The sequence below is a fragment of the Cyprinus carpio genome, chromosome B23, assembly GCF_018340385.1.
Source record: "Cyprinus carpio isolate SPL01 chromosome B23, ASM1834038v1, whole genome shotgun sequence".
Lineage (NCBI taxonomy): Eukaryota > Metazoa > Chordata > Actinopteri > Cypriniformes > Cyprinidae > Cyprinus > Cyprinus carpio.
The window spans coordinates 18,183,808-18,211,519 of NC_056619.1; the positions used below are offsets into that span (position 1 = coordinate 18,183,808).

Genomic DNA, 27,712 nt, shown 5'->3' on the forward strand with positions numbered 1-27,712 from the left:
CACAAAGTCAGCTAAAATATATTAACACAGATGTAGACAGATCTAAATGCTCTTAACCTACCGCCATTTGATGAGAGTCTGGATGAGGGTGGCGTAGCCTTGGCCTGCAGCAAGGTGTAGCAAGGTCATGCCCCGGAAGGTCTTGGAGTGAATCAGATGTTTAGATTTTGCCCAGCAGGCTCTGTTCATCATCTTCTCACAAACAACAACCACACGACTCTCAAAAGAGCTTCCTGCTTGTCCCGAGATACACTGCAGAAGAAGATAGAGGGCCTGGCATATTCACAAACTCAATGAACTGTCACAATCCACTGCTTTCTGCAATAATCATTATGGCTCAAACTGAAAGCTGTAACTCACAAGCAGAAAAGCTGCAGCAATGAATTGGTTCAACTGGCTCACAAAAGCAGTGTTAATAAACACCATGTTTTTAGAATAAGTAAGCCTTTCAGCCAAGTGATGTAACTGAATTTTAGTATTGTTTATTGTAAATGCAATTTACCTTTAGGTTCTTAATTAATATGTTTTTGTATGATTTCTGAAGGATCGTGTGACACTTAAATATAGAAGCAAAAACTGTTTGCAAAATGTATACTAATATTAAAATTAAAATTTAGTTCTATTTTAAAATTAATTTTTATTTAAAAAATTAAAATTTATTGTTTTGTTGTTTTACTTGGGATTGGTATTAGAGCCTCCGTTTCCTCCTCCTCCACCTCCCCCTCCAGTCCCTGCTGTTCCTCCGCTGCCCTGCTGCTGCTGACCAGCCATCTCAGCCATCCTGCGCTCCATCTGTTCCAGCCGCTCCAGAATGGACATTCTGAACTGGTTATCTGCAGAGGAACAGTAATATCAGTTTAACCACAGTAGTTCACTAAACTTGGGTTCCAACTTTAGTTTAACACTCAAATTAGCTACTAAATGTACAATTAAAAGAAAACGGTTGCTGTAAATTGCACTATATCTCACTGAAATAAGGTCTGAAATAAATTCTTCTTTGGTTTAGCTCACATCCCCAAGCAAAATTCTATATTGGATGTTTAATTAAACTCAGTCATTACCCTTATGGTATCCAATCAAGACTCAGAGTCTGATGTTATCAATCACCATTTCCGTAATTGCAGTCATTATTATAAATTAATGGAATCAGTAATGAGGCACATCAACACATTCAGCTTTGGAAACACAGTGGTGAACATACACATACAGTAAATTATTTAGCATTTGTATTTCAGAACTAGATTTTTACATTTTCCAAGAGTAGTGAGTGCCCACTGCTATATGGCAAGAGTGCTATGGTTGCTATGGTGTTCTGAACATCTGCTAGGTTGCAGGATGAGTTAAATGCTTACAAAGTTACTTTTGTAACCCAAATCCAGACAGAGACAGAAATATCAAGCTGGCTCCCTAACTGGACTTTTGACACTAAACATATAGTAAAGTACTGGGACCAGCACAGGTGAGCTATAGCACCAGTACTCACAACTGTGTGTGCCTCGCATTGATAAGCCTGTTTCTGTGGCAACCTGCTGCTGCACGGTAACCAAGCGACAGGGGCATGCTGGGCTGCGGTTTGCTCTGGTGTCAGTTTATTGATGAATGGAAAGACACATTGAGAGATGGCAAAAGTGCAAGAAGATAAAAATCTAATCTGTATTGCCTGTCCTCCGTAGAAAAAAAGTAATGTATTTAAAATACATTTATTTCATACTAAGCATAGTTAAAATCTATTACCATATTTACTGACATATTGCTTGAAACTTAGTGATATAAAAATTATAATTTAACTACTTGTACACACTTGTACTACTTGTGCACAACACACATTTCTTAATATTAAGTCTAAAATGTGTTTAAAGGCCAGTTCACACCAAGAATGATAACTATAAACATAACTATATTAGCGTCCACACCAGTGGACAATATTGTCTGTTTATTGAAGTGCACCCTTGTCTGCCACTTTAAATTTGTGAGCTTGTTATGGATTCTGATTGGGTGTCAATGTTTGTATCGTTCATCAGCTGAAAAAAATCATTCTGAAAGTGATTCCAATGATATTGTTTCTCTGTGCCTTTATCATTATAGCTGTGGTGTGGACTCTGCTATTCTTTAATATTGAGAATGATTTTTGGAACTATATCTTTATCGTTATGTTTAGTTATCATCCTTGGTGTAAACGGGCCTTTAATGTCACTATTGATGAGGATTGTATGATTTTTGAATAATATCGGTCTTTAAATGCGAGATATTTAAAGTGCACCTTAAGTTCCACTTTAGTACAATCAAATATACGTCAGTATATCTTTAGTTGGACTTCAGCACTACTTCCACACAATTACAAAATTAGTTGTTCCAATTTAACAGACTTTGGGCCAGATTTACTATCAGCTTGCGCAAGCGCAAACCCTCATTTGTCGTTAAAAAAAAACTACTGTCAGGATTTACTAAAGACATGCAGTGGCAAATAAGCGCTAAAAAGGTGTGGACCCAGTTATTTTTGAGACCTCACTGAATATGCATTTGTAGGAGTTTATCTTCGATCAGTAAATTTATGGGAGGAGAGTATTTAAATGAATCACATATCGTGATTTACTAAGATTTGCGCTCGTCAATTCACTGGTATTTGCAGCATTATTTAATGGCCAGAAAAGCATGTCTTAAAGCAGGCGATAATTTATGCTGCTTTTGGTAGATTGCACTGGTCATTATGGAAATGAGATGTTGTGTCTTCTTTAATGTGCACCTTGTCAGTAAATCCCTCCCATCGGCGCTTTTATGAAATTGTGCTAAATTGCGCTAATTTGTTCTGTTTAGTAAATCTGGCCCCAAAAGAACAAATGCAGGGTATTTTTATTAAGTACATAAATATATAAATGTATTTTGTAGGCTATTTTTTTTACTAGGGCTAACATACTGTTAAGCAACATTTGTTTCTTTTGCACTAATATATATATATTTGTTTAATCCAGAGGGCTATGAAAGTCACAAAGCAGGCAGGTATTGTTTGGTGAAAATGTCAGGAGTGGTGTTAAGAGGTCATGTACATAAACTGACACTGTTTGACAACTCAGTAAGAGTCTGGCTGCCTAAAGGCACTGACAGCGATAGGTCACAGAGTTTTATACTGAACATTAAACTCAAGCAACATATGGTCTAGAGTCAACAACCCTGAGTCTGTTCACACTAGTGCTGATGTTGTTAACTAAAACTATTAAAAAAGTGTGATTTCTAAGGTGTTCTACGAGGGTTTTAGCATGTTACTACTATGTAGTTTCCAGGGGTTATTTTACGAGTTATTTCTCAAAGTTTAATACTTGAGGTTAAGGAATTGTTCAAATCTCTTAAACCAGCCTCAAAGCCTTAACAACTACCATTAATAAACCTTGGTTGGTGAGGACTGTTATTATTATTTTTCATTTAAACAATGACTTATTGAATTAGTGGGCTTTAGTCTGCCAGCACACAGCATTAAAACTATTCAGACACCATGCCAGAGAGAGAGACAGAAAGAAGGTAAGCTACCTAGAGACTAAAGATGCCAAGAGAGCAGCTGTGTGGCAGCACCAGTTAGCAGCAGCATTGACATGTCTTTGTTCAGACACAGTGCTGCAGTCTGCTGCAGTGCAGATGATGTCATCTCCACCTGCTGCCGCGAGTGTGCTCAAAATGCCACACACGTACACTGCAGAGGGAGAGGGGGTTAGGGGGAGGGGCCACATTGCAGGGGGCGGAAAAAAGGATGGGACCACCAGTCAGAGCTGAAGCAACACTGTGACACGTGCAACACCTTCCCATTTCTGCATAAACTACAAACGTGGCAGCCTATTTGTACAGAGAGCAGATATTTAATGATGTGAACTGAAACTTCAAATCTCAGGTTTCACATGATAATATTTTTATTTTTTTTAAATGAATAATACATTATCATTTTCCCTTTTCTCTTGCTGATCTATGAACACACATTACTATCTTTAATAATGGCCATAAAGTATAAACCGGTTAATCGGAATAATTTGGGCTACATGACTATCATTAAACTGTTATATTGCAGACGATTATGATTAATCAAGACCACACTTAAAATATGATTAATTATGCAGCCCTTGGAAGATTATTAAAAACTTGATTGTGTTTACAAATTTACTTGAAGAACAGGACCAAAGATAAATTAAGAAACTAAACTACACACAGAACTGCACTCAAACCCTGAAGAGTGGCTATAAATGGTTTAAATCATCTGGATTCTGACAGATTTACTGAATATTTTTTTTTTTTATAATAATAGGTAAGTACAGTATGTTGCTTCAAAAAGCCTATATTTCAAAACATAGTGTTTACTGTGCATTACAGTGTGTTTTCTGCTGGGTTCAACATTGGACAATATAATACAGAAACTCTACTTTCAGCATCATGTCTGAGATACTTACAGTATGTGTGAAACAGGCCTAAGTCAATGTCACCATGTCTGTTTCTCCAGAGACTGTTTTCTTGTGTGAGCGGCCCTAAACTGCCTCCAACATTGCCTCCAGCTCCTGTTTAAGCTTTTCAAAATCTGCCTCTACATCAATGCAACCTTCAACCTCAACTTTCTCTCCTCCTTTTTTTCATCCCTGATCTTAGAATTACTCATGGGCACTGAGTCACGTTCATGGACATCAGGCATACATTGTGCAGTGAGCTGCGAGATCCTGGGGAGTAATGGCTGAGAAAGAGAGAGAGCTGATAGACACCTCAATGAGACGAGAACTTCATTAAGGGTCTATTCACTATTTATTCCTGTGGGAGACTTGATGAGTCAGGAGCTGAAGACTCTGAGTGTGTGTTTATTTTCAGCTCAGGAACTGCTTCTATATCTTTGAGGATTCTGTCTATAATGTCGCATATACACAAACAAACACCTGGAATTATCTTTCAGCAAAATAGGCTAGCGGAGTCTCACTTTGTCTACTTTACTCTCTTTCTAGCATCTTATAATGCTGAGTGTGTAGTTATGGAAGCAAACCTGCACCTGGACTGCACTCATTTGTTGCAATAAACCACTGCAATAATGTACTGCATTAATATATAATTCTATGCAAGAGGATATAAGTTCTATGTGGGCGTACCTGTTATCATCTTTCTGTTATACCGATGTTAACAGTGTCCACTTGAATGAGATTATACACAATGCTTGCTTTCATATATACATATAAACAAACTGCATTTGAAAATAATAATAATAATAATACAGTCACAGTAACCATTACTCAATTATAAACATTTCAAATAGTAGTTTGGAAAAATCTTGTCACACATAACCAAATTACATGCATATCCAATTCATCAAGTGGCATCCAGTTGAAAAATGTGTTAAAAATTATAAACATTACTTTCAGAATGAAAGGACAAGCTGAGTGCACTGCATCGTGGGATACAGTATTCCAGGCAGTGTGTTCTGTTTTGTACTGTGCATTTTGGCAAATGTATGTAGTAGATAATCTGAGTATTCAATGCATACAGAAAACTGTATACTGCAGGCTCATAGAGCAGTATGGTTGCATGCTGCTATTCTTAACTATTCATCCATCACAAAATCCTATGCATGGCCATCAGGTGGTGGATAATACCCCAGCTCTCCAGAATGATGGTGTTCTAGAGAACCCCCTTCCTGAGTTAAGCTCCGTTGGTTGATGTAGGCTGGTATTTAGTGGAGGAGAGGGGGAGTGATGCTGGCAGAGGCTCTCCCAGCTGAGCCCACCATCTGCATTCACCTTCTCATCTCAAGAACAGACAACATGAATATACAGTAGTATCATTCACTTCAGGAGGATGAACTATGAACTAGGGTAATGCATCATCTCCAATACTGCTCTGTCACATTACACATTATCAACCCATAATGCAAGTACTTACTATGTTAAATAGATTGCTAACAGAATATTATCAGAAAGACAAAAATACAAAACATCTACTTAAAATGAACAACAGACAAAAGCAACAGGTGATCACAAGTGTGAGGATCACTAATGATTAATTTTATCATTTTAAAAGACATGAAGATTTCTATTCATACAAGCTATGCAATATCTCGTTCATTATCACAGACGATTCGATCTGCGATAATGAACACGAAATTGCTTAATTGTCAGTGAACTTCGGCTCTGTGTAGTAAATGCCACTCCATCTGAAAGCAGGTGATGGAGATTTACTACTGATCACGAAACCGGCTTTATTGACGAGATGCGCATGACAATCGCATGCAATTAATTGCACAGCCCTATTACATGTGAACAGAAAGAACCTGCAAATGGACAGGAGTGATTATAGAATTCTTTCTCATATACTCAGTACGATAAAATGTATTCACCACAAAAACAAAGTACAAATCTTGCAGCTGCATTTGCAGTGCAAATGTTTAAAAGCCCATTCCTGATTTAACAAAAAGTGCAGATATACAAAATTTCAAATACTGAAACAACTCTACCGTCAAGACTGAGAAGAGTCTATTTAAAGATTAAAGATTTCTGCCTTGGTGGACATTGTAGGTCAAGGTGTCAATACTGATTGTGGTAATTTAAACTGAAAACTCTTCCATCTGCAAAGTATGAACTAGATATTTCTGCCACAAGGACACATTCATACTTTGCCATGCTGTAGTAAGAAGTATGCATTCTAAGCATATGGAAAGATAATAGGTTTATCTATAATAATTATCTTAGAGTTGATAAACAGTACCAGTAAAGCTATATTTAAATATACACAGCTAGAAACATGAGCGGTTTTCTATATTTCTATCCATGCCTGTTGCTGGAATATTACCACAGGCAGCAGCACTATTTCCAAAGACTGATGCCTCTGCAAGTGTCCTGCCCCATAACAGGAATGCTTACACAGAACAAGTCTCTTTCAGTCTAGACTTCAAAAGTGCCATGAGCAAGGACTGACTGTAAGTGCTGCAGAACTCTATGCTATCAGTGCATGCACACAAAACAAAACACCTCTTTTCCCAGGTGTTACAACAAGAATGGAGTGTTTAAAACATGGGCTGAGTTTTTCTGCTTCGGTTCTGAGATCTGAACTCTCAGCTCCAACTGACCTGCTATATAAGAAAACTCAAACACTAGGAGGAAATGCCATCAGCCGACTGTTACATACATGTTGCTTTGCCATTAAGGATACTTCTGATTAAATGGGTGAACATGTGCGTGACCCTTCTGGAAACACTCCAGTCCTGAAGGAAACAGATAAAGGGATAAAGCCTTTCCATGTCTGACTCATGACATGGCAATGTGCTAATCACACACTGTACTACTGTCTATCACAGGCATTGAGCAGTGGGAACATGATAGATTTCTTTCTTTATAAGTGAGTAACCAAACAAGTGTACCAACTAACAAGTGTAATATTGCTTTTATTCAACAGTTCAATCAGCAATATTTTAACATTGGGGAACTTACATTTGAAGGCTGTTATTTTGTCTGTTTTTGTGATGAACATAATATTGCTTTTATACAACAGTTCAATAAGCAATGTGTTGATATTGAGAAACTTAGTTGGCGGAACAAAAACAGACAAAGTAACAGCCTTTGAATGTAAGTTCCTCAATATTAACACATGATTCACTCATAGACAGTCACTTGTTTCTTCACTGACTCACTCAAAAAGACCATTTTAAACCATTCCAGCTAAAATCTTCTATCCATAATATTGCTTTTTGCAGTGAAAGTAATCTGAATCAGCAGAGAAATATGCATATAGCAAATGCTGTTTATATACAGTCCAAAACCGTTTTAAACAAATATGTTGCTGGTTTTTGATGTGAGAGAACAACAAGCGGCAGACTTTTTTACTGGAGAAAGCATTATTATGGATTATAGGCTCACATTTTGAATGGAAGCAGTGCTTTAAAGTTAAAATGCATTAATGATAGATTTGTTTCTTACAAACACAGACATTAACTGATGGACTGGAGTCGTGTAGATTGCTTGTGGGTTATTGTTATGTTTTTATCAGTTGTTTGGGCACTCACTCTGAAGGCGGAGGCAGAGGATTCGTTGATAAGCAAATAATGTGATGCTAAGTTTTTCCAAATCTTTTCTGATGAAGAAACAAACTCGTCTTAAACAAGATAAATAAATGCTATAAAATCACTTTTTATTTATATGTATATTTCATGCTAACAATGATATAATTATAGTTTCTAAATCCTTCTAAATATTGGTTAATGCTAATCTTTACATATACTAATACATTGCTATGTTAAAATATATCTATTAGGATTAGTTAATGCATTACCCTGAACTGACAATTAACAATAATTTAAGATTTATACTTGATATGCATGTGTTCATCTCATGATATCAATATCAACATATAGAACCTTCATGTAAAGTAATAAAAAAAAATTCATTGACCAATGCATATTATTCATGTATGCACACGACACAAAATTCTGCTGCATATACTTTATTCTCCTTTCACCAGCTCCCAAAATCACAGCATGGTTTTGAGAAAACTTGAATGCTGTCTCTTTCTGGTTGAATGGAGCCCTCCAATTTAATATCCTTGCAAACCAGCAGCAAATCAAATTAAATCTGAAGCAGGCATCTCCATGAGCTAACTGCTTTACCCATCCTCCAAGACATGCCCTGGTTATATCTCCTACTTCATGTGGCAATGTGTGACACGTTTATTCATGCACTAACACAATTCTTTATCATGCTTGGAAATAGTTCTAGACTAATACATCATTCATTATACTTAATCATGCTGTATTGTGAATAATCTTTTATACAAACTTTTATATGCACCAGTCCACAAAAACCTCACAAAAGACTCATTCATACCATTATTAATGACTTTACTGTTCATGTGAGTCAGCTACAATTTGCTCAGCTCTCCCTGTCATCATTCAAACAAAGCATACAAAACAACCAAGCAACAATGCTGACTACAATGTACAATGTCAAATATATTTCAGTGATAAAACTAACAGTAGAAATGCTTTCATCAGCAGTTTGATTTGGTATCAGCATATCTTCCCTTCCGTCATTTACTCATATAGTATATTTCACTTTAACTGGCTTATCACTCTTTAAAAAAATACAAAAGCCTTAACTCAAACTCAAGCCTTAACAAATCTAATTTTCATTGAATTTCAGTGTTCTTCTAACAGTCTACAGGCCACTGTGCCAATCTCCCTAACTGCTGTCTGATTAAACACTAATTAACGAATGTGCCCTTGAGGCACATTGTGTCAGATAGAAACCACTACAGTAGAGCCTGGGGTGTTAAAATATGATCTGGATTTTGACCAATCCCTGCTAGAAACTGGCTGAATCAACAGCAGGAAAATGCATCTGCAAGGAATTTTTCATTTGAAAACTTCTTCAAATGAATCTTAAAAGCAACTCAGACACTTATTTAGAGTGACCACAAGAAAAAAAAAAACTGTGCACACTAAACCAAACATCAAGCAATGTCTATCACTATGAATCAACATGTTTCTCAGATCTAATGTAGTAAACTGAGCAGGATCTGGCAGAGTGCAATTAGTTAAGAAAGTCTGGCGCTGCACATAAAGCTTGCTAATCTTAATGGGTATTCAGTGCATGATGATAGGTGCAGAAACACTGTACAGAAATGACTCCTTTCCTTAACAAGATGACTGTCATGACCTTAACTTTCTATGAAATAACCTGACCAGAGGTCCTTTGAAGCTCAGGTTAAGTGTTCTGACATTTTCTGCACTACTCTAAATGAGGTAGAATTTAATAAAAGTTTCCAATAGGACAAACTGAATGAAAACTGAACAACTATAAAATAAAATGCATGTATTAACATTTTTTAAAAAGGATATCAATTGTAAAGAACTGACAGTGTTTTAAAAATAGAATGAACGTAAATACCTCAATCAATCAATATTCACAAGCACTTTAAAATTAGCATTTGCAATGTTCAGCAACAAAACACATACCAAAAATTACAGCCCATTTTTTGAGCTCCCGGATGGAACATAGTAGGGAATTTTAATTCAGAGGTAATAAAATCATGGAAGTTGTAGTTGTTGAGTTCATTAACCCTGTTGCACTATGCTGCCTCAGGATAACAAAGCAATTTTCTAAACTGTGCAAGTACTTATGGTAAAAGGGTGATTGATTTTTTTTTACCTATCAAAAATATTCAATTTGTTTGTCAGTAAACTTAATTTTCAAACATTTATTGCTTAAATGTGTCCCCCAGAAGCCACACTATATGACAGTAGAGTGGATATAGCTCACAGTGCATTGATGTCAGACATGCAACAACTACAGAAAATATTATTATTAGAGTAACTATCTTTTTTTTGTATTTATTAACAACTAAATTAAGATTAGGTAATACGTCATTTGAAAACCAGATTATGTCATTATGTCATGTCAGATTATGTCATGCAGCACTTAATTTAAAGCCTATTGCACTAATATTTAAATAACTGCAGCACTGTTCTTAAAAAAAATTAAAAGTAAAAACTTAGATTTTAAAATTAATTTCCTCAAGACATCATACACGAATGTGACTCCTATGAATTCTAAAGTAACATTTTATGCAAAAAATGCGGGGGAAACTTTAACACTGATTTCATAATGCATGCAATATAGGCTTGCGAGAAATCATCCCTACAGAATTTCCATTCAGCATATCAGTATCAACAGGTTGTCGAGGAGGACATTGTCGGAGAACAACGAGTCTAACGATTGCTAAACTGTATTTTCCCGCCACAAACCATAACCATTACCACTAAACAATTCGTTCGTCTAACTTGTGTCGTATTTTTGAATGTTTCACGAGCTCACTTGCTCGTGCCTGGTGCGTCGCTGTCCTCGGTGCTGAAAACAAGAGCGTAGATCACAGGAGTACTGTGTGTGTTACACACATACATACACACACTTCGGTCACGACTACAGCTGACAAACCCACTAAATGACAAGACTGCCGCACAAATGAGCTGTTTGCCGTGTGATGCTTTGCTGCAAATAAGTGTCAGACAAGCGGATCTCTGTCATTTCCTGTGTAAAATGATCGAAATGAGAAGAGGTGAGCACATTCTGCTTAGAGAACCTTTTTTAAATAATAAAAGGGAACACATATTAAGAATAATAAATAAAAACGCCTCAAAGACGGAACAATCAGGTGGTCTGTTCAAGTTGTGTGCGCCTCGTACTTCATGTATGTTCAAGATCAGAGTGTTGTGTCTATTTTGGAAGTTGACACATTTAGTTCAGCAAACTATGAAAGCTCTTCAGTAGAGACTGAATTCAGTCAGAACGGAAAAACTTGAGCCTCAACGGACTTATTTTTAGAAACACATTCTAGCATTTACAGGAAAGGTAGGAAAAACGCAAAGAACGTAACATTTCTCTAACTGAAGTAAAGCACTATGTTCACTTGGTCTTCCACAGAGGGAAATGATAAGGGTTTAAAGTGGGCTAAGCACATGTAGTAACTTTAGAGACAAGACTACACACACACACACTAGGTTCATTTAAACATGTCCAACCTTCTATTTTACTGTCCATCGAGAGTCGCCCTGCAAAGCAAACGGTCCCTCGTCTTTAGGAAAAGCAGATGTCATTCATCGGCATCCTGACCACAATGTCCCAAATGACCGTGTCTCACACACGCAGTTTGCTCCTATATTTACTAATAGTGGGCAAAATAAATATCCTTTTTATACTGTGGGAATGTCCTAAAAGGTCTCATCAACAATAGAAGAAAGTGTAGAAGCGACGTGCAAGAGCAGAGAGAAATGTAAAGCCCGCTCACTTACTCTCGTACTCTCCCCCCGCCCCTCTTTACTCTAGCACTACGGCCGGTGTTGCCATGTCCGCTTATGATAAGCCACTTCGTCCTTGTTATTTCATAAAGTCTTTAGAATATGAGCATGTTTTGTTTGCGATTTTTGGGCTGTCGCGTGTTTTGGGATCCATTAAATATATTTTAGTAGTTAAAAAATGTATTTTATTAAAAGACACTATTTTGCAAATAAATTTAGCTTAATATATGTTTTATCTAATTTATATGTTTATGTTTTAAACACAACGCCTCTCTATCTCTATGAATTATGAAAAACCATCAGCAGGAACAAAAAAAACGGAACCTCTTATATAGTCATAAGCACATTCGCTTAATTTTATAGTGAGATTTGGCAACATAGACTACTTTTTCCCCCCTGCGTGCGCGTGCGTGAATCTCAGCGCGAGGAGACACTGCGCACGTGCCGCAGGTAAACAGACGCCCTAGTTTTTCCACGATCCACGAAGACAAAGCAAAAAAAAAAAAAAAAACCCAAAGAAAAAAATAACTTATTAATGGGAAAGACAGCATTTGACACAGTCTTTCCATTAATAATTACTATTCCATTTTTTCCAATGTTTCAAACCAGATTAGTATATCTCCCCATAAACATTTAACGTTGTTTTGCATTACAGAAAATTAATTTGGGAATCAGTAGTTGTACGCAGCCAGACAAATAATTTTGGATATATGTTTTTCATACCTATAAATTACAGACATTGTGAGAAACCGATGTTAATATGCTGGTTCATCTCGGTAATGTGCAAAGAGCTGCATCGATTGACCACTGAATAACTAGACAGTAATTTGGACGCACACTTAAATCGGTGGACAACATGAACTGACATGAAGACAATACAGGCTATTGGTCATGGTTACAGTGCACAACGACTCCAGCCTGTGGCTTCGTACCTGCAATGCTGCAGAGAGAAGCAAAGCCCCGCCCCCATTCTGCATTATGACAAATCAAGGCAGGCAGCTGTGTGCCATTAGAGCATCAGAGCACACAGCTGAAAAGAAACGATAAATGTAGTGTCAAACAGCAGACGCTGAGGTTTGTCTCGAAATCGTTTTATTTGACAGTAGTGCTCGATATAGAAACCAGGCTGTGGTTTAATGGCCAGGAGTGAGAGTCAGTGCAGAGGCAAGCATATTAACACCAAAATCCAGTAACTGGATTGAGTGTGATTATAGTTATGGCCCTCTTCTGAGAAACAACAGTCACATCTGCCACATCCCAACTGTACTGCTTATAGCCTGTGCACAATGTCTTTTTATATACTGTAGGGATACTCATAACATGCTAAACAAACAAGAAACTTCCTATCCAAAACTTACTTATTATTGGTTTTTCTAATAGCATGGTCTTACTGAATGTACTAAGTCCATTGATATTCTACCCAGCTTCACCTGTTAAGTGCGTGCAAATTCACTTCCGAATATCACACACGCTTTAACCACCCATTATTTCATGAGTCAGAGCAGGAGTCAGGAATAACTTACAAAATGGCTCTGTGATTTCCTTGCATACTTCAACACCCTCATTTCCAGGCAGCACTGTGTTTCATGCTGTGCTTAAAGTCAGACCAACTTATGAATCAATCTAATTCAGTTCAATATCTAATTCAATATCCACTAATCCACTAAACCTACCTTTTGCTACCTAAGTTTATAAAACACTGAGCTAAATGAAAATACATTAAGAAACAATTCTTGAGATCTCATAAATGCTGAATAACCACAACAGTGTGGTATACTGTAGACAGTAGTCTAAGTGTGCAGGCAAACAAATTCAATGCATTTTGAACTATATATGTAATATGTACTGTAAAATATACGATCAATAAGCCACAACATTGTTTTTCTATTCTATTATCAACTTCATTTTTCAGGTTATACGAGATTCAATTAGATTTGTTTTTAACAAATGAGTTGAACTGACTTGTACATCCAATTTGATTAAACTTAAAAATTTAAGGCAGCAACTGAACTGAGACAAGTGTATATAGTTCAGTTGCTGCCTTAATTTTTTAAGTATTTTTTTAAATGAATATATAATGCAAAAGACATTTTACTTATTTGTATGTATGAATATTGCAAAGCAGAAGAAAACAGTGTATATAGAAGAAACGGTAGTGTGTTTGTGTGTGTGTGTGTATATATATATATGTGTGTGTGTGTGTATATATATATATATATATATCTGTCATATATGTATATACATTATGTATACATATATGTATCAATGTATGTATATGTGCGTGTGTTTCTGTTTTATACACAGTTGTCTAAGTCTAGATTCACAAGTGCATGGTTGCCTGTGCTGTCTGAGATGTGAATGGACTGGTTTTGTGCTGAATGGAAACGGGGTTCTGAGAGGGTCCTCGGTCCTCTGTTGCTCCCTTTCTCTGCCTTCAGGGCTGTCTGCATTGCAGCTGTCCCTTTCCACAGGCTCCTCCACCATGCCCTACTTTACCCTGTCAATGCACACTGCAGTAACAACACTTACCCCCCGCCCCCCACCTCCACAGACAAACAGCACCACACACAGGCACTGGCACTCTCTTTATTCAGACTCATATGAGACAGAGCACTTAGCCTGTCCTTATAACACGCACACACACCTCCCAGATAAAATACACACAAAAATCAGCTGTTTAATAGATATGTGCAGTAATATACAGTAAGTGCATCTGTTGGTGTAAGTGCATGTGTCCCTCTTACTGTAATGCGTGATAATTTCTACTGGTTTGGCTTAGGCTTCTGCTCTCCAAACATCAGGCTTGTCAAACACATGCTGTATCTGAACGCTGGCTGCCACTCCTCGCTGTCCAACCATTCATCGGGATTGTTTGTCTTGGCTAAACCTCCTATCACCTGATCAGAGCAAGCAGATTAGAGCTTCGGACGTCAAATTGGCAGGCATGTCGCTTTGCCCATATGCTCCAATATTTTCACAAGCTCTTTGACGCCACAGCCTCAGTTTGAGGCAGCCTGGGATGCACTGAAGCATGTGTGTGGGATTGTTTTTGGTTTGCCAGGCTTTAAAGAGGGCAAATCCCCCACAGCGATGGTATGATTAGACTTAAACCCTTGCATTTAAGTTAACACTAACAGACTGGGACAGCTAAAGGACATTTTGTAAAGTTCACCGATGTGTGTAAGGCAAGTTGAAACAGTACAGTAGAAATGTTTAATGGTGGATCTTGGTCACATGTCTTTCTTTTTGTCCCATCTTCTCACAAACAGCTTCTAAAATGGTTAACATGGTAAAACTTTGGGTTGAATTTGTTACCACTGGCTAATGCATCAGCTAATACATTTGAACACTTCAAGTTAACATGAAAGTATTATGAATGAACATGAATCTGTGTTGTTTTAGTATTTTTTATTTACTATTACAGTATTTATTTTATATTAGCTTTTATTTCTTATCTTCTTTTTTTACTTTTAGTAATTTTGTTATGTTTTTGTTATTTTTATTACGTTTTATTTTTTATTTCAGTTTTAGTTTTAATAGTTTTATAACACTTCAGTACTTGCAGCTTACAGTACTTTCAGAATTTACAGCTCTAGTCATAAGTTGACATTTTCGTTGCAGAATATGCAAAATACCTAGCTCAATGGCTGATTTAACAATTTTTAGCAATCTTATTGCAAGGTTAATGTTGATACAATCTTATATTATAAAATTATGCATTTTTGTGCACCCCCCCCCCCCCCCCCCCCCCCCCCCCCCCAAAAAAAAAACCTCTGTATAAATACATAGTTACAAAGTCAAGCCAGATGTGAAGGAGCAATCTGTTTCTTATATCGCAGAAAGCTCACCAAATTCGTTAATGTACTATTTCCAGACTGACCTTCCCCTTGACCCCAAAGTATTAACCACTTATATAAATTACTGCCTCCATCTCAGATTAAAGCACAATCTGAGTGCCTGCCATGGCTCAGATTAAAGCACAAAGAGCAAAAAAACAAAAAAAACAACAAAAAAAAAATACACCTTCAAAAGCTCTTCATGTTGTTCTTAAAACCCTTAAACTGAAATTCTACCTGATTAAAGGGTGGTCTGCACTCCCTTTAGCTCTGAATAACATACTTTACCTTTGCTTGTTTATCTCAAATACATATTCAGCACTGGTGTTGCTTGCTCAGATTTCTTTGCTAAACATGCCCTCTATCCCCATCTAGAGGTCAACAGTAAAGCAAACCATGCACATGGACATTTTACACAGTGACTTACCCTTCCTCAAACCAAATTTGTTATTACATACTCACTCTCTCTTTATCTCTATCTCTGGCTTCATGACATACTCTTTTTTTTTCCTCAAACAGATGTGCTTTTAATTTGTTAATACTGAATGTGGGATAATTAGAAAAGCCTTGGGCCAAGGCACCATTATATAACCACCTACTTCAAGTAGCTCAATAATCAGGGATCACATGATGGGTTCCAGATTTAGTAAAGTGATATATATATATATTGATGGGTCTCTCTCACAAATTCAGAAAAAGACAGAAAGGAAGACCTACCGTCAAGTGACAGCCAGTCATGCTGGGATGAAGGTAGGGAGGGCAGTGCACGGGCTTTATACTCAAATACAACCGAGTTAGAGATGATATGATTACTGACAGCCACCTGCAGAGTCACCAAGCCTGTGTCATGGGCTGCAGACACACACAACCCCGTAATTAGAGAAGATCAGAGGAAATCACACTGACACCTATGAGACTTCATGCAGTTCTCTGCCTTATCAGGGGTGATGTCTGAAGGCTTACAGAAATTCATTGCAATCTAGGAAAATATTTACTTTTTAATGTTTATTTGAAGTATTGAACACATTATTCTTTTTATATTCTTTTTACAAGCACATTTAAAAATAATGTACCTTTTGTTTTTATTTGCTTATTTATTAATATTTTATATTATTGTTTCCAAGACAATAATAAATGTGTGTTCTGAATTTATAAAGTAAATTTGAATGCTAAAAATGCTAAAAAAAAAAAACGCCAAGTGAATAAAATAAGCTATCAAAATCTGGAAAAAATAAGCAGTATTATTCTCTGCTCTCAAACGCTTTCTCTGTGTCAAACGCTGGCGGCGCTGAAACCAGCGCCCGGCGCTAGCGCTTGGCGGCGGTCCGCTGCAGGCAAACCTCTCTCGCAATTGTGCTTCTCTCTTTCCTCAGCTGCTTATTTAAATGAGGAGACCGAGCTGTTTTGTAAATTATTGCAACCAGGTATTATGCATTTACGTGACAAAGGCATAGCTAGCTAGCAACCTCTAGGCTGTAGAAACAAACGGCAGCAACTCGCGATTGAGCGGGCAAACCACTGCACTGTATTTATTAGGTGTGTTCGACTTGAAGCAGGGCTGTGCAGAACGATCAGTGTATGACACGAAAGTGATTCGAAAGCATGAGGAGCTGTCTGCTCTCTATAGTTCTGTACTTTGATGTCACACACCGATCGATCTGCGCATTGCTTCTTTAAGTCGAACACACATCTTATAGTGTTAGGGGAGGGGCCATGCTCAGTGACTCTGTTTCGTCATCGAGTCATGATTTTAGCCCCGCCCAGAAAATCCTGAAAACGAAAATGGTGAAAACCTGTTTAACTGTTTATCTCCAAAATTAAGATTATATTATATTTATTAGTCAGTCTCTTCTGTATGTATAAATGTGAAATTACCAGGACAGTAGCAACGTAAAACCCCGGGCTGGATGAGGGAGGCAGGGACAGAGATCTGATCAAACAGGCAAGTGTAGCTGCTGCTGTCTTCTTGCCATGGCCCTGTGATTAAGACCTTCACACCACCCTGAAATATGGAGGAAAAAAAATCCTCACATAAGTGACGTGACATGTGGCCAAGTATGGTGACCCATACTCGGAATTAGTGCTCTGCATTTATCCCATCCAAAGTGCACACACACAGCAGTGAAGACACACACACACACACACACACACACACACACACACACACACACACACACACACCGTGAACACACACCCGGAGCAGTGACATATGTATTCTCAATTATAAAATCATAATTATTAAAATATTTTGGTATAAAGGTAGCATTTGAAAGGAGAATAAACACATTCTATTATGCCATCTTGTGGAAGACAACAACACTTCAACATCAATTGCGTTTTAAATGTGTTTCCAAGGGGTATCCTGCCATCTTGTGGTGTAATAATGCAACAGCACTGGAGATGTTTGGATATCAAACATGGCATACATACATTAAGATAATTACTTTATTAAATAAGTAAAAATGTATAAATAATAATGATAACAATAATTAGTAGTAATAGTAGTAGCCTATTTGAGTATGTAATTGTAATGGAGCTAAACTTGTACAGCATGTACAATGTACAGTATTTCATTCAAACAGACATACCTCTGGGTAGGACCACTCTGGAGAGTAGTCTGTGACCATGAAAAGTCTCCCAGTGGCCTGCAACATTCCCAGAGTGCCCTGGGCCACTGCTGCTGACACTACTTCAGCGACATGCATGTAGGCCAGTGAGCCTGTGTCTCCTGACCCTCCACCAGCACCAGCACCTCCACCTAAAGACTGGGGGCTGCAGCACGACTGGAGGCAAAGCTCCGAGGGGCTATATCCTGCCGCCCTGTTGGCTGCATCCTCATGACATTGCTGTTGGTTACCACCTGAGGTGGCCGTTCCTTCTGATCCAAGAGGGGCCACCAACTGGTGGGTATATAACGTCCCTGCAGCCCCTACCGCTGTGGCTCCGCTGTCCACTGAGATGAAATCATTGATGAGGTCAGAAAACTGGTTTCCAAAAGAGATGTCAAAATGATCCAAGCTGATTTCCATGCCCGTGCCTCCTCCGCCGTTTGCTCCGGCTCCACTAAGCCCGTGGTGAGTGTTGTAGAGCCCCTGAACCAAATTAGCTCCCTGAAGCAGTGGCTGCAGCTGCTGTTGCGAGCCGCTGTTGGGCCCACTCGTGGTGTTTCCATTCCTCAAAGCCACGGCCTCAGCTCTGGCTCCGTTCTCAGAGCTCTGCTGCATGAAGTGATCTGCTCCTCCGCTCTCTCCGCTTCCTCCTCCGCAGGCTTGTAGATGATCCGCAGACTTTAGTAAACCATCTGTCCCATTTTCAGTGGCCCCAGACTGGCCGGACCCAACATTGCGGTTCTGATCCATGCCGACCACTTCCTCGTGCTCTGGACCAAGGCCCGGGAAACCTCCTTGGTATTGAAGGAGGTGCAGTGAGCCAGTCTGTCCTTGTCCCTCGGTGGGTGAGCCTCCATTGCAGTTGGGTCTGTGTTGGCCCTGGTGGGTGTGATGGTGGTGGAGATGGCCATTATTGCCAGGCGATTCTGTCTTTACAACCTGCAGACCCATGTAGGCCCCGTCAGCAGTGTTATGTTCCAGAAGGTGGCCCTTCTGGCCGGAGCTCTGCTGGCCTTGCTGGTTTTGGGCTGTCTGTGGTGCTTCTTGAAGAAAAAAGCTTGGAGATCGGTTTTGGTGAGCTAGGTTGTTCATTGCCTGGCTATAACTTCCTGCTGTGGCACCCGCGGAGTAGTCCTGCTTTGCATCGATGGCGCTGAAATCCATCTGCTCCAGGGTGGTGCTTGGACTCAGGCCCCCTCCAGAGGGAAGCAGAGAGGCAGCAGGGGTCAAGGTGAGTGAGTTCTGGGAGCCTGAACCGCTGGAAACGCTACAGCTTACAACTGGCCCCACTTGGTAGCTCCCTTCTTCGGCAAGCTGTTGCTCAAAGGAGGTGTCCTCGGTCTTGATGTTCTTCACCAGTGCAGAACTGAAGCCGTAGTTTGAATCGGATATAGTTGGCGAGCGGTGCAAACCATTGGTGCTAGCTGTTGAGGAGGATGAGGCACAGGATGTGCCATTCTCCTGCTTTAATCCATTTCCCCCATATGTCTGGCCCTGCTTCGGGTTGTTCAGGAAGCAGTCGGGGTCGAAGTTCATAGTGGCTTCTGGGATTTTGATGCCGCTGGAGTCTAGGCTGTTGGAGAGGACAAGCTCCTCAGAGACGCCGGAGGCAGAGAGCATGGACAGCCTGTCGGCTCCGGGACCACCTGTATCTGCACTGCCGCTTCCTGGAAAGGCAAACTTGTGGCTGTCAGAGGTGACTCCTAAGACCAGACTGTGAGAGGTGGCATCAGGGCCCATAATATGGGTATTGTGGCCTCCAGTGGGGGACATGCTGTAGACGGGATCCCCAGTCACCTCAGACATGAAGACACTCTGGGATAGGCTGCTCATAACAGAGGCAACATGGCCCATTCCTGTGACCGCTGGGCTGTCAGCCATGTCGGGGTCAGAATTCAGCCCGCTGCTGATGGACACAGGGGAATTCTGGGTCGTGTCTGGCACTTCCACCTGATTGGTAGAGGAGACCTCAGTGCTGTTCTGGTGCAGCAGCGCAGGTTTATGGACCTTGCCATTGCGTTTTTCACGTACGCTTCCTCCTCCTGTCCCTCCACTGTTTTTGCTGCTGTGGCTGTGTTCTGTCTTGCCCTCAGACACATCATTATTCTGGAGCTCAGAGTGGGTGCTGCTGTAACCACCTGAACGAGGGTCCACTTTGGGAGAGATAATACGGTGTTTGGCGCTGTTACACTTATGATGCACACTGCTCCCAGCACCTGCAGAAGAAAACAGAAAACAGCTAATAATTTTCCAAACTAAAAATTCTTACTATAATTTTTATTAATAATAAAAACAATGTATTATTATAATTATCCATATTATTTTATTTGAATAATAAATATCTCTGACCCCTTATTAGCATTTTCCCCTTTAAAATGAGCATTATTACAATTATCAACAGAATCACTAGTGTCATCATCAATATTTTTCCTTATCAATATTATTAGTATTTCATACACAACATGGACATTAACCATTCTATTGCATTCAAAATAATTCATATTTCTGACTCCTTCAGGAGATTCCGCACTTTTAACATTATTGCATTATTATCAGTATTGTCAATATTTATTTTTCTTATTAACTTTCTTATTCATGACATTCTCTAAATTAACACAATCAGCAATATACCCCCCCCCTTCCTATTATTTATTCCATTGAAACTATTTTTGAATAATACAAAGCACATGATAATAACTACACTACTGTTTTATATTTGACACCGCTATAAGAGTTTCTGTTTGCTTTGTACATCAGAAGAAGAGCATTTCAAAGAATGAGCCGCATAATGTCTTTGAAATGGAATAAAATGCTTTGATGCTGATGCTTTGAATGAACATTGAGATTAATTTACGTCTTTATAGAGACCATCAATCATCAGTATTAATCGTTTCACAAGAAGCAAACACATAGCTTTCCCGTTTTGTTAATAAATGGCTGATGTGTCACATTAGTCATTTTACTGCATACTTGGCAATTGAATTTTATATGAACATACAACAAATGGCAATCTATCTACCCAACAATCATTTGTTTTAAACACGCAATTCAATTTGCTTCAGTGGAACGGCACCCTATAGGAGCAACACCATGGGATTGTAAAGTGCTGTGCTGGATATTTGTGATGAAGTATAAGGTGAAAATTCATTTGTTGTATGCTTGAGTAAAAAAGACTGACTGCACAGACACACAGGAACATTACGCCCCCCAGTGGTGTCATTGCAGCAGACAGCTCAATAAATCAGCACATCTGTTAAATGTTCAGCCTGGACGCTACTCTAATTAGGCTTTCAGCCTGCTCTACACTCACCTCATTTTTTACAGTTTTTGCTGACATATTTAAAGCACTACCTGCTCCCTCTGTCTCTACCTGTCTCTTTCTGACGGCCTCTCTCTCCCACACCCCAGCCCTCCTTTCTGTCCCTTACCCAGAGTGCCAGTGCAGAGGCAGTTGTGAGTCCGGGGAGGAGGCTTGGTCTGGTGGCTGTCCAGTATCTGCTGCACCAGCTGCTCCACAGAGAAGCCAGAGCTGCTGTTCCCATTGCTGCAAGTCCACTTGATGCCATGAACTACCGAGGGAGAGAGGAGACACAGACGTCAGCCCACCAGCCGAGCCTTCCAACCCTCCCCCACCCCGCCTGAGCACTACATCCCTGACCTTACCTCAGAGCCAAACTCCATATCAAAACCACTTTGTCCAGAAAAAGAGTACAACAAGAAAAAGAGTCATTATTTTAGGTCTACTTTCATTCTGACCTCGAACGTGAACACGCAAAGTTCAAGAACAGATTTGGGCCTGTTAAGAGTGAATTTTCAGCTGACGTGGGAGGAAAAACACAGAGCAAAAGTCTTCCTCGTCTCACTTCAGCTGAAGTAAAAGCCCCAGCCCTTTGACAAGGTGCTTTTTGCAGTTTGCGCCCTCTGTTGCCATCACCGTTTCCAAGCTCAGCCTCTCTCCTCTGAGAAAAAGAACAATAACAAAAACTGGAACTGTAAAATGGGAAAAGGAAAAAGAAATGCAACAAAGGAAATGTGCTGATCTCTGTAGAGGAACGGTATTTAGAATATCAAACAGCATCGAGATACCTTAATACGGCTTGTGCACGCTTTGCTACTTCAGTGAGCGTAACAAGCTGAGGTGAGATTGCATGTGAAAGCGAAGGGAGGAAAAGGGAGGCGAAGGGAGAAACAGACACAGAGACAAAAATAGATAAAAGAGACAAAAGCGTTTGGCTTGAACTCGCAAACAGTGCTGCGTCACCAGCCGGAGCAGGCACAACAGTTGTCACATACACAGCAGGTTTCTCTGCTCTGCTGAGCTCTGCCATTCCGCGCTTGGCCAGAGAATCGCAGCGGCGTTCCATAAGCCATTACACCAGCATGACCATGCTCGAACAGACAAATCAATCTCACTGCGTGAGCCTGAACCAGAGTCGCAGCACAAGGCAGGTCATGTAATGAAAGGCCAAGCTGGTTTGGTGGATATGCCATGACATCGGCGGGAGGCGTTGGCTGTGAGGATCTGAAGAAGAATCCTCTGATTTAGACTTGCAGGGATTCTCCCGCACTTCAGTCTAAAGTGGCCTGCCGTTACTAATGCAGTTCTTCAAACTATCGGCCCTTTGCTCAAACGGCCCATCTGGCAATGTTTCTTGTGTCTGCTCCACCACACGCAGACGCAGAGTATCTCCAAATGTTGTTGAGAAATGAAATTCATATTTTCTTAGTGCAGCCGTGCCTAAACTGGGGTGCACACAGAGTGTCCTCGGGGGTGCTCAAGAAAATATTTGGGTAGCTGACATGGAATTTCATGTCGTTTCAGCTGTCCTGTTTTTCATCTAAAAGTATTATTAAAAAATGCAATTGTTAAGGGAAATTGTTTTGGTGAAAAGTACACAAAAACAAAAAAATGTATGAAATATTTGTAATAATGATAAAACTGATTTATCACACCACAGGGCCATTTAAAATGAAGTAATTAAGATTAGTAAAACATCTGTATAATTGAAAATATAAAATATATTAAAAAAGGTAGACAAATTTAATAAATGGCATATTAAATTACAAAAGAAACTTCATTTGTACATTAAACTTTTATATTTCTTTAATATTACATTTATTCTTAATTGTATTAACGTTTACAATTATATTTGTATATATATTATTATTAATTTTAGGGCTTTGGAAGACTTCTGGATTAAATGCTGCTGACAAATCAAATCAAACATTCTCTCCGCCAGCCACATCCATATCCACAAGCTCAAAGCACCTCATAACCACACAACCATCAACTTGTATCTTTAATCGCAGCCTATCTCCAGGAAACATAAATCACATCAGATATCCCACACCCTGCTGTGCGTATGTGTGTATGTTCATAACCACTGTCTGATCATCTGCTCATGCAGCAGTGAGGGGGCTTCAGGCATGGCTGGTCCCCGGTCTCTTAAATTACATCAGCGGAGAGGAATGAATCAGGCCGGCGCGTTCTTCTCTCCAGCTGTAGTGTGACTAAGCAACCATTGCCTTCCATAACCTGCCATCTGACCTCTGCTGCACACGCCTACTTCAACATGAAACCATGTTTGCAATCTATTTTACTAGGGTAAGATGATGAATTTTTTTTTTTATTATAATAGATTTAACAACTACAAATCTGAAGCCTTGGTGTTATCCAACAAGAATTCATTAGATTGTGAAAAGTGGTCTCTATATGACAGCGGTTGAACTAAATAAAAGAAGAACCAAAGAGTTATTGGTGAAAAAAGGAATTATTTACCTCTAAGTATAATAAGGAGAAAAAAATTAAAGATTTTATTAAATGTTTCTTATAATACAATAAGGTAGACTTCTAGATAACAGGAGAGCTTAAAGCTTTGATGAAGAATTAAAATACATCTCAGAAGCTTTGTAAAAACTTCAAAATCACCCTGCATAACAGAGCTTGAAGGCAAAAATAACTAATCTATATTTCTCACTACAATGATGAAACGCTCATTTCGTGCAAAGCAGATGATGACGCAACCTCATCACTGATTCATTTTTTACGATATCTGATGCGAATGCATTAAAAATGTTTAAAGCAGAGAAACGGAAACTGCTCTGCAAGCTATCAACAGTTACAGAAGTCTTTCTCTTAGGACTGTCAGTCGAGGAATGCACCGCTCCTAAAGCATTCAATCCCAACTGCACACCTCGTCCTGTTAATGAATGCAACCTGTTTGCGTCTGATATGGGTTACTCAAGGGAACACATTGGGTTTGTAGAGCTGATGTATAATGCATCCATGAATTATGCATGGCTAATAAGGTTTACAATGAATCTCCGACTATCAACAGGCTGCATGTTTACAGCGCCACTACTAGGTGGCACTGTTGCTCTTCAGATGAGCTGACATCACGGCTGGTTGTTTGAAGATTATGAGGGGGAATTTTGTGGCCCTATTAGCCTAGTCTCAGTGCACCGGGCCTGACTGGTGGAAGACATCTCGCACCTTTGCCATTGTCCACACCATTTGCAACATTAATGACTTGCATGCATTACGGCAAATGCTTTTGGGGTAGATCAGGCATGGAGTGTAATGAACACAGTTTACTGCACGTGTCTTAAAGTCAATGTGAAAGGGAGCTCTTAAGTGATTGCCAGGAGAGCTCTTAAGGGGATCGTAACACACGGCAGCGATTACAATGTCAGCTGAGCTTGTCTGTATTCTCCTCGCCGACATCCTGTGTCTGAAAGTGCTGACACAAGGGATCCGACTTCATATATTCATTACCTTGACAGCCCTGTCCTAGTTCAAATGATCAATGCTAGGCATCACATAAGAGATGTGTCCTCATAAGACTCTAGGTAAACATGATTATATGCATGTCGTCGTCCCCTTTTTTACAACATCCTCATTAGACAGGTTTCCTCTGGTCAGTTCTGTGACCTAGACCTGTCGTAGACGAAAACATAAACACAGTGCAAGCATAAAGCACGGGCAAAGTGGTGCTGGACGTGTGAAGGGATTTCTGGCGAGTCAGACACTCTTCCGCCCACTCACTGGCATCAATCAATACATCACTGCTCTCCTCCACTGACTGACTGGAAACCAACGCGGTTTATCACTCTGGACAGTGAGACGCAGACAAGAGGCTCCACTGACCCTGGGACACCCGGGCGCCTCAGAGTGGGTGAGGTAATAATCATGTCAAGGCTTCCACATGGAGACTCCCGCTATGAACAAGGGCACAAGTTGCAGCAGGTAACATTGGCCTGGAGTAGGCTGAGCTGGGAGAGACTAACTTGTCACGAAACATTGCATAACTAAAACAGCACTGGGCTTGCATAAATAATACAGAAATTACAGAAGACATTGTCAAGTATCGTTAGGCTAGTTTACACTGCCCTAACCAGCACCAACAGCTGTTGGGTTTAGTTGGAACAGAATTGCAGTCCTGTTGGTGTTTATTAGGGCAGTGTGAACCACAAAGGAGACTGATTTCTCACAAAGGCCTTTTCTAGACTGCAAAACAGTATTTTTGTTTTGTTTTCCAGATTTTTTTTGTTTTGAATTCGATTTACCTTAGATGCAATTTTGCTACATCTAATATTATTCTGCTAAATGTAATAAAGATATGTAACATATTAAAAATGTGAAAATCTATTTCAAGATAGGTAATATGGAGATATGAAGTGCATTTTATTTGTTTTTTATTTAAGCATAAAACTCATTAAATGTATTTTTTTCCCTATACATTACCTTATATATTTTAGTAATACACACACACACACACACACACACACACACACACACACACACACACACACACACACACACATTCAAAGGGTTAGTACTTTTTTTTTACATAAATATTTCTATTCACCAAGGATGTATTAAATTTGAGAAATGACAGGAAAGACTTTAAGATTAAAAAAAAATATTTCAAATAAATGCTGTTCATTTAATCTTTCTATTCAGCAAAGAATCCTGAAAAAAAAAATGATAATGGTATTCACAAAAAATATTGAGTTTTAAACAAAAATATATCAAATGAGAAAAGAGATATTTTAAGTTGTATTACACATTTCACAATATTTCTATTTTATAATGTATTTTTGATTAAATAAATGCAACCTCTAAGTCAAAAAAAGAAAAAGAAAATATCAATAAATTATATTATACTGACCCCAAACCTTTGAATGGCAGTTTATTAATGATATTTCTTGAGACACTGTTTGCAATGATCACTTAAAACATGCATAAGAAGAGACAGGTTATGCATTCAGTTGATGGGATGTGATTGGACACTCACACATGGGTTTCAGCTGGCCAATGAGTTCCTCCTTCGTCCATTTGGCCCATTCTTTCTTGTCTGTATTAATGGAGCACAGGATGGGCCCACATGGCTTCCCACAATCCTCGATAGCTGGCACATTCAGGTAGTGGACCAGGACGATGTCTGGGTTCTGGGGAAAGGACAGGACCAAGAGACAGATAAAGGAAAAGAAAAAAAGAAGTTGAGCTGTGATGAGTAGACAGGTCTGACTGAAGAAGCAGTAGTACCCTGGAAACAGTTGGGGCAACAACACATACATACACAATAAAACAATAAATAAAAATTGTGTTAATGCATGTTTATCACTAGTTAGCATATTTGGCAGCTAGCCAGCTAGGTACTTGACCACATTTATGGAGTGACCTTGGATAGAGAATTAAGTGAAATATGTCATTCACTGCCTGTTCTTCTGCGTCATTTTTAGGAATTATTGCTAGAAAACACACAAACGTCTACTATTCTGTATAAAATTGCATAGAGTGTGCTTTCCACAGGCTGTACTAGCGCAACATTAATTGCACAGGCAAATAGCGCTGAGTCTTGTGAATAAGGTGTAATCTATAATAAGCCTAATTTACATAGAAAGGAGGCGTGTTTGTGCTGAAAAGAATGACAATGATTTAATTTAAATACACACAGCGGCACCCCGTTAAACCAAGAGCGGTTAGTGAATAAAACTGTTTGTGCGCAAAAGTGGCTCAACTGTTTACTGATGGTACACAGTGATGGTACAAGTTATACACAGAGAGGATAAAACCAGGGACAGATCATCCCAAACAGGGATCTTCATGTGAACACAGGAGGAGCTGTGTGAGGCTTACAAATCACCTGTTTTTTTTGTAACATTACGGTTGTCAACTCAAAGTAAGGGCTTAGTGTATATATATATATATATATATATATATATATATATATAAACAATTCCAGCAATTTGAAGTCAGCAAGTGTTCGCTGGATACATTTTGACAGCTTATGAATAAAAGTGTTGTTTAAAGCATATCTAGCCAGAGTGAATAACATCAATTCTGTTCTGTAATCATAAATAGCGATGATTGCAAAGCGTTGTAAACAGTCACAGAACAAGCGGTCCCCTGTCACCACGGAGATTACACACACACACACACACACACACACACACACACACACACACAC

The 27,712-nt window shown here is 39.2% G+C and overlaps 1 protein-coding gene across 1 annotated transcript in view; it reads right to left on the reverse strand.

Annotated features, from left to right (window-relative positions):
- LOC109088857 (calmodulin-binding transcription activator 1-like) overlaps positions 1-27,712 on the reverse strand; it is a 263,636-nt gene that overhangs the window by 7,965 nt on the left and 227,959 nt on the right. The window contains exons 5-11 of the mRNA XM_042750524.1: positions 26,537-26,690; positions 21,668-21,808; positions 18,219-20,455; positions 17,506-17,632; positions 16,348-16,482; positions 686-833; positions 62-256 (exon numbers count right to left, since the gene is read on the reverse strand). Coding sequence (XP_042606458.1) covers positions 62-256; positions 686-833; positions 16,348-16,482; positions 17,506-17,632; positions 18,219-20,455; positions 21,668-21,808; positions 26,537-26,690 — 3,137 coding nt within the window. The remainder of the gene's footprint in view (positions 1-61; positions 257-685; positions 834-16,347; positions 16,483-17,505; positions 17,633-18,218; positions 20,456-21,667; positions 21,809-26,536; positions 26,691-27,712) is intronic.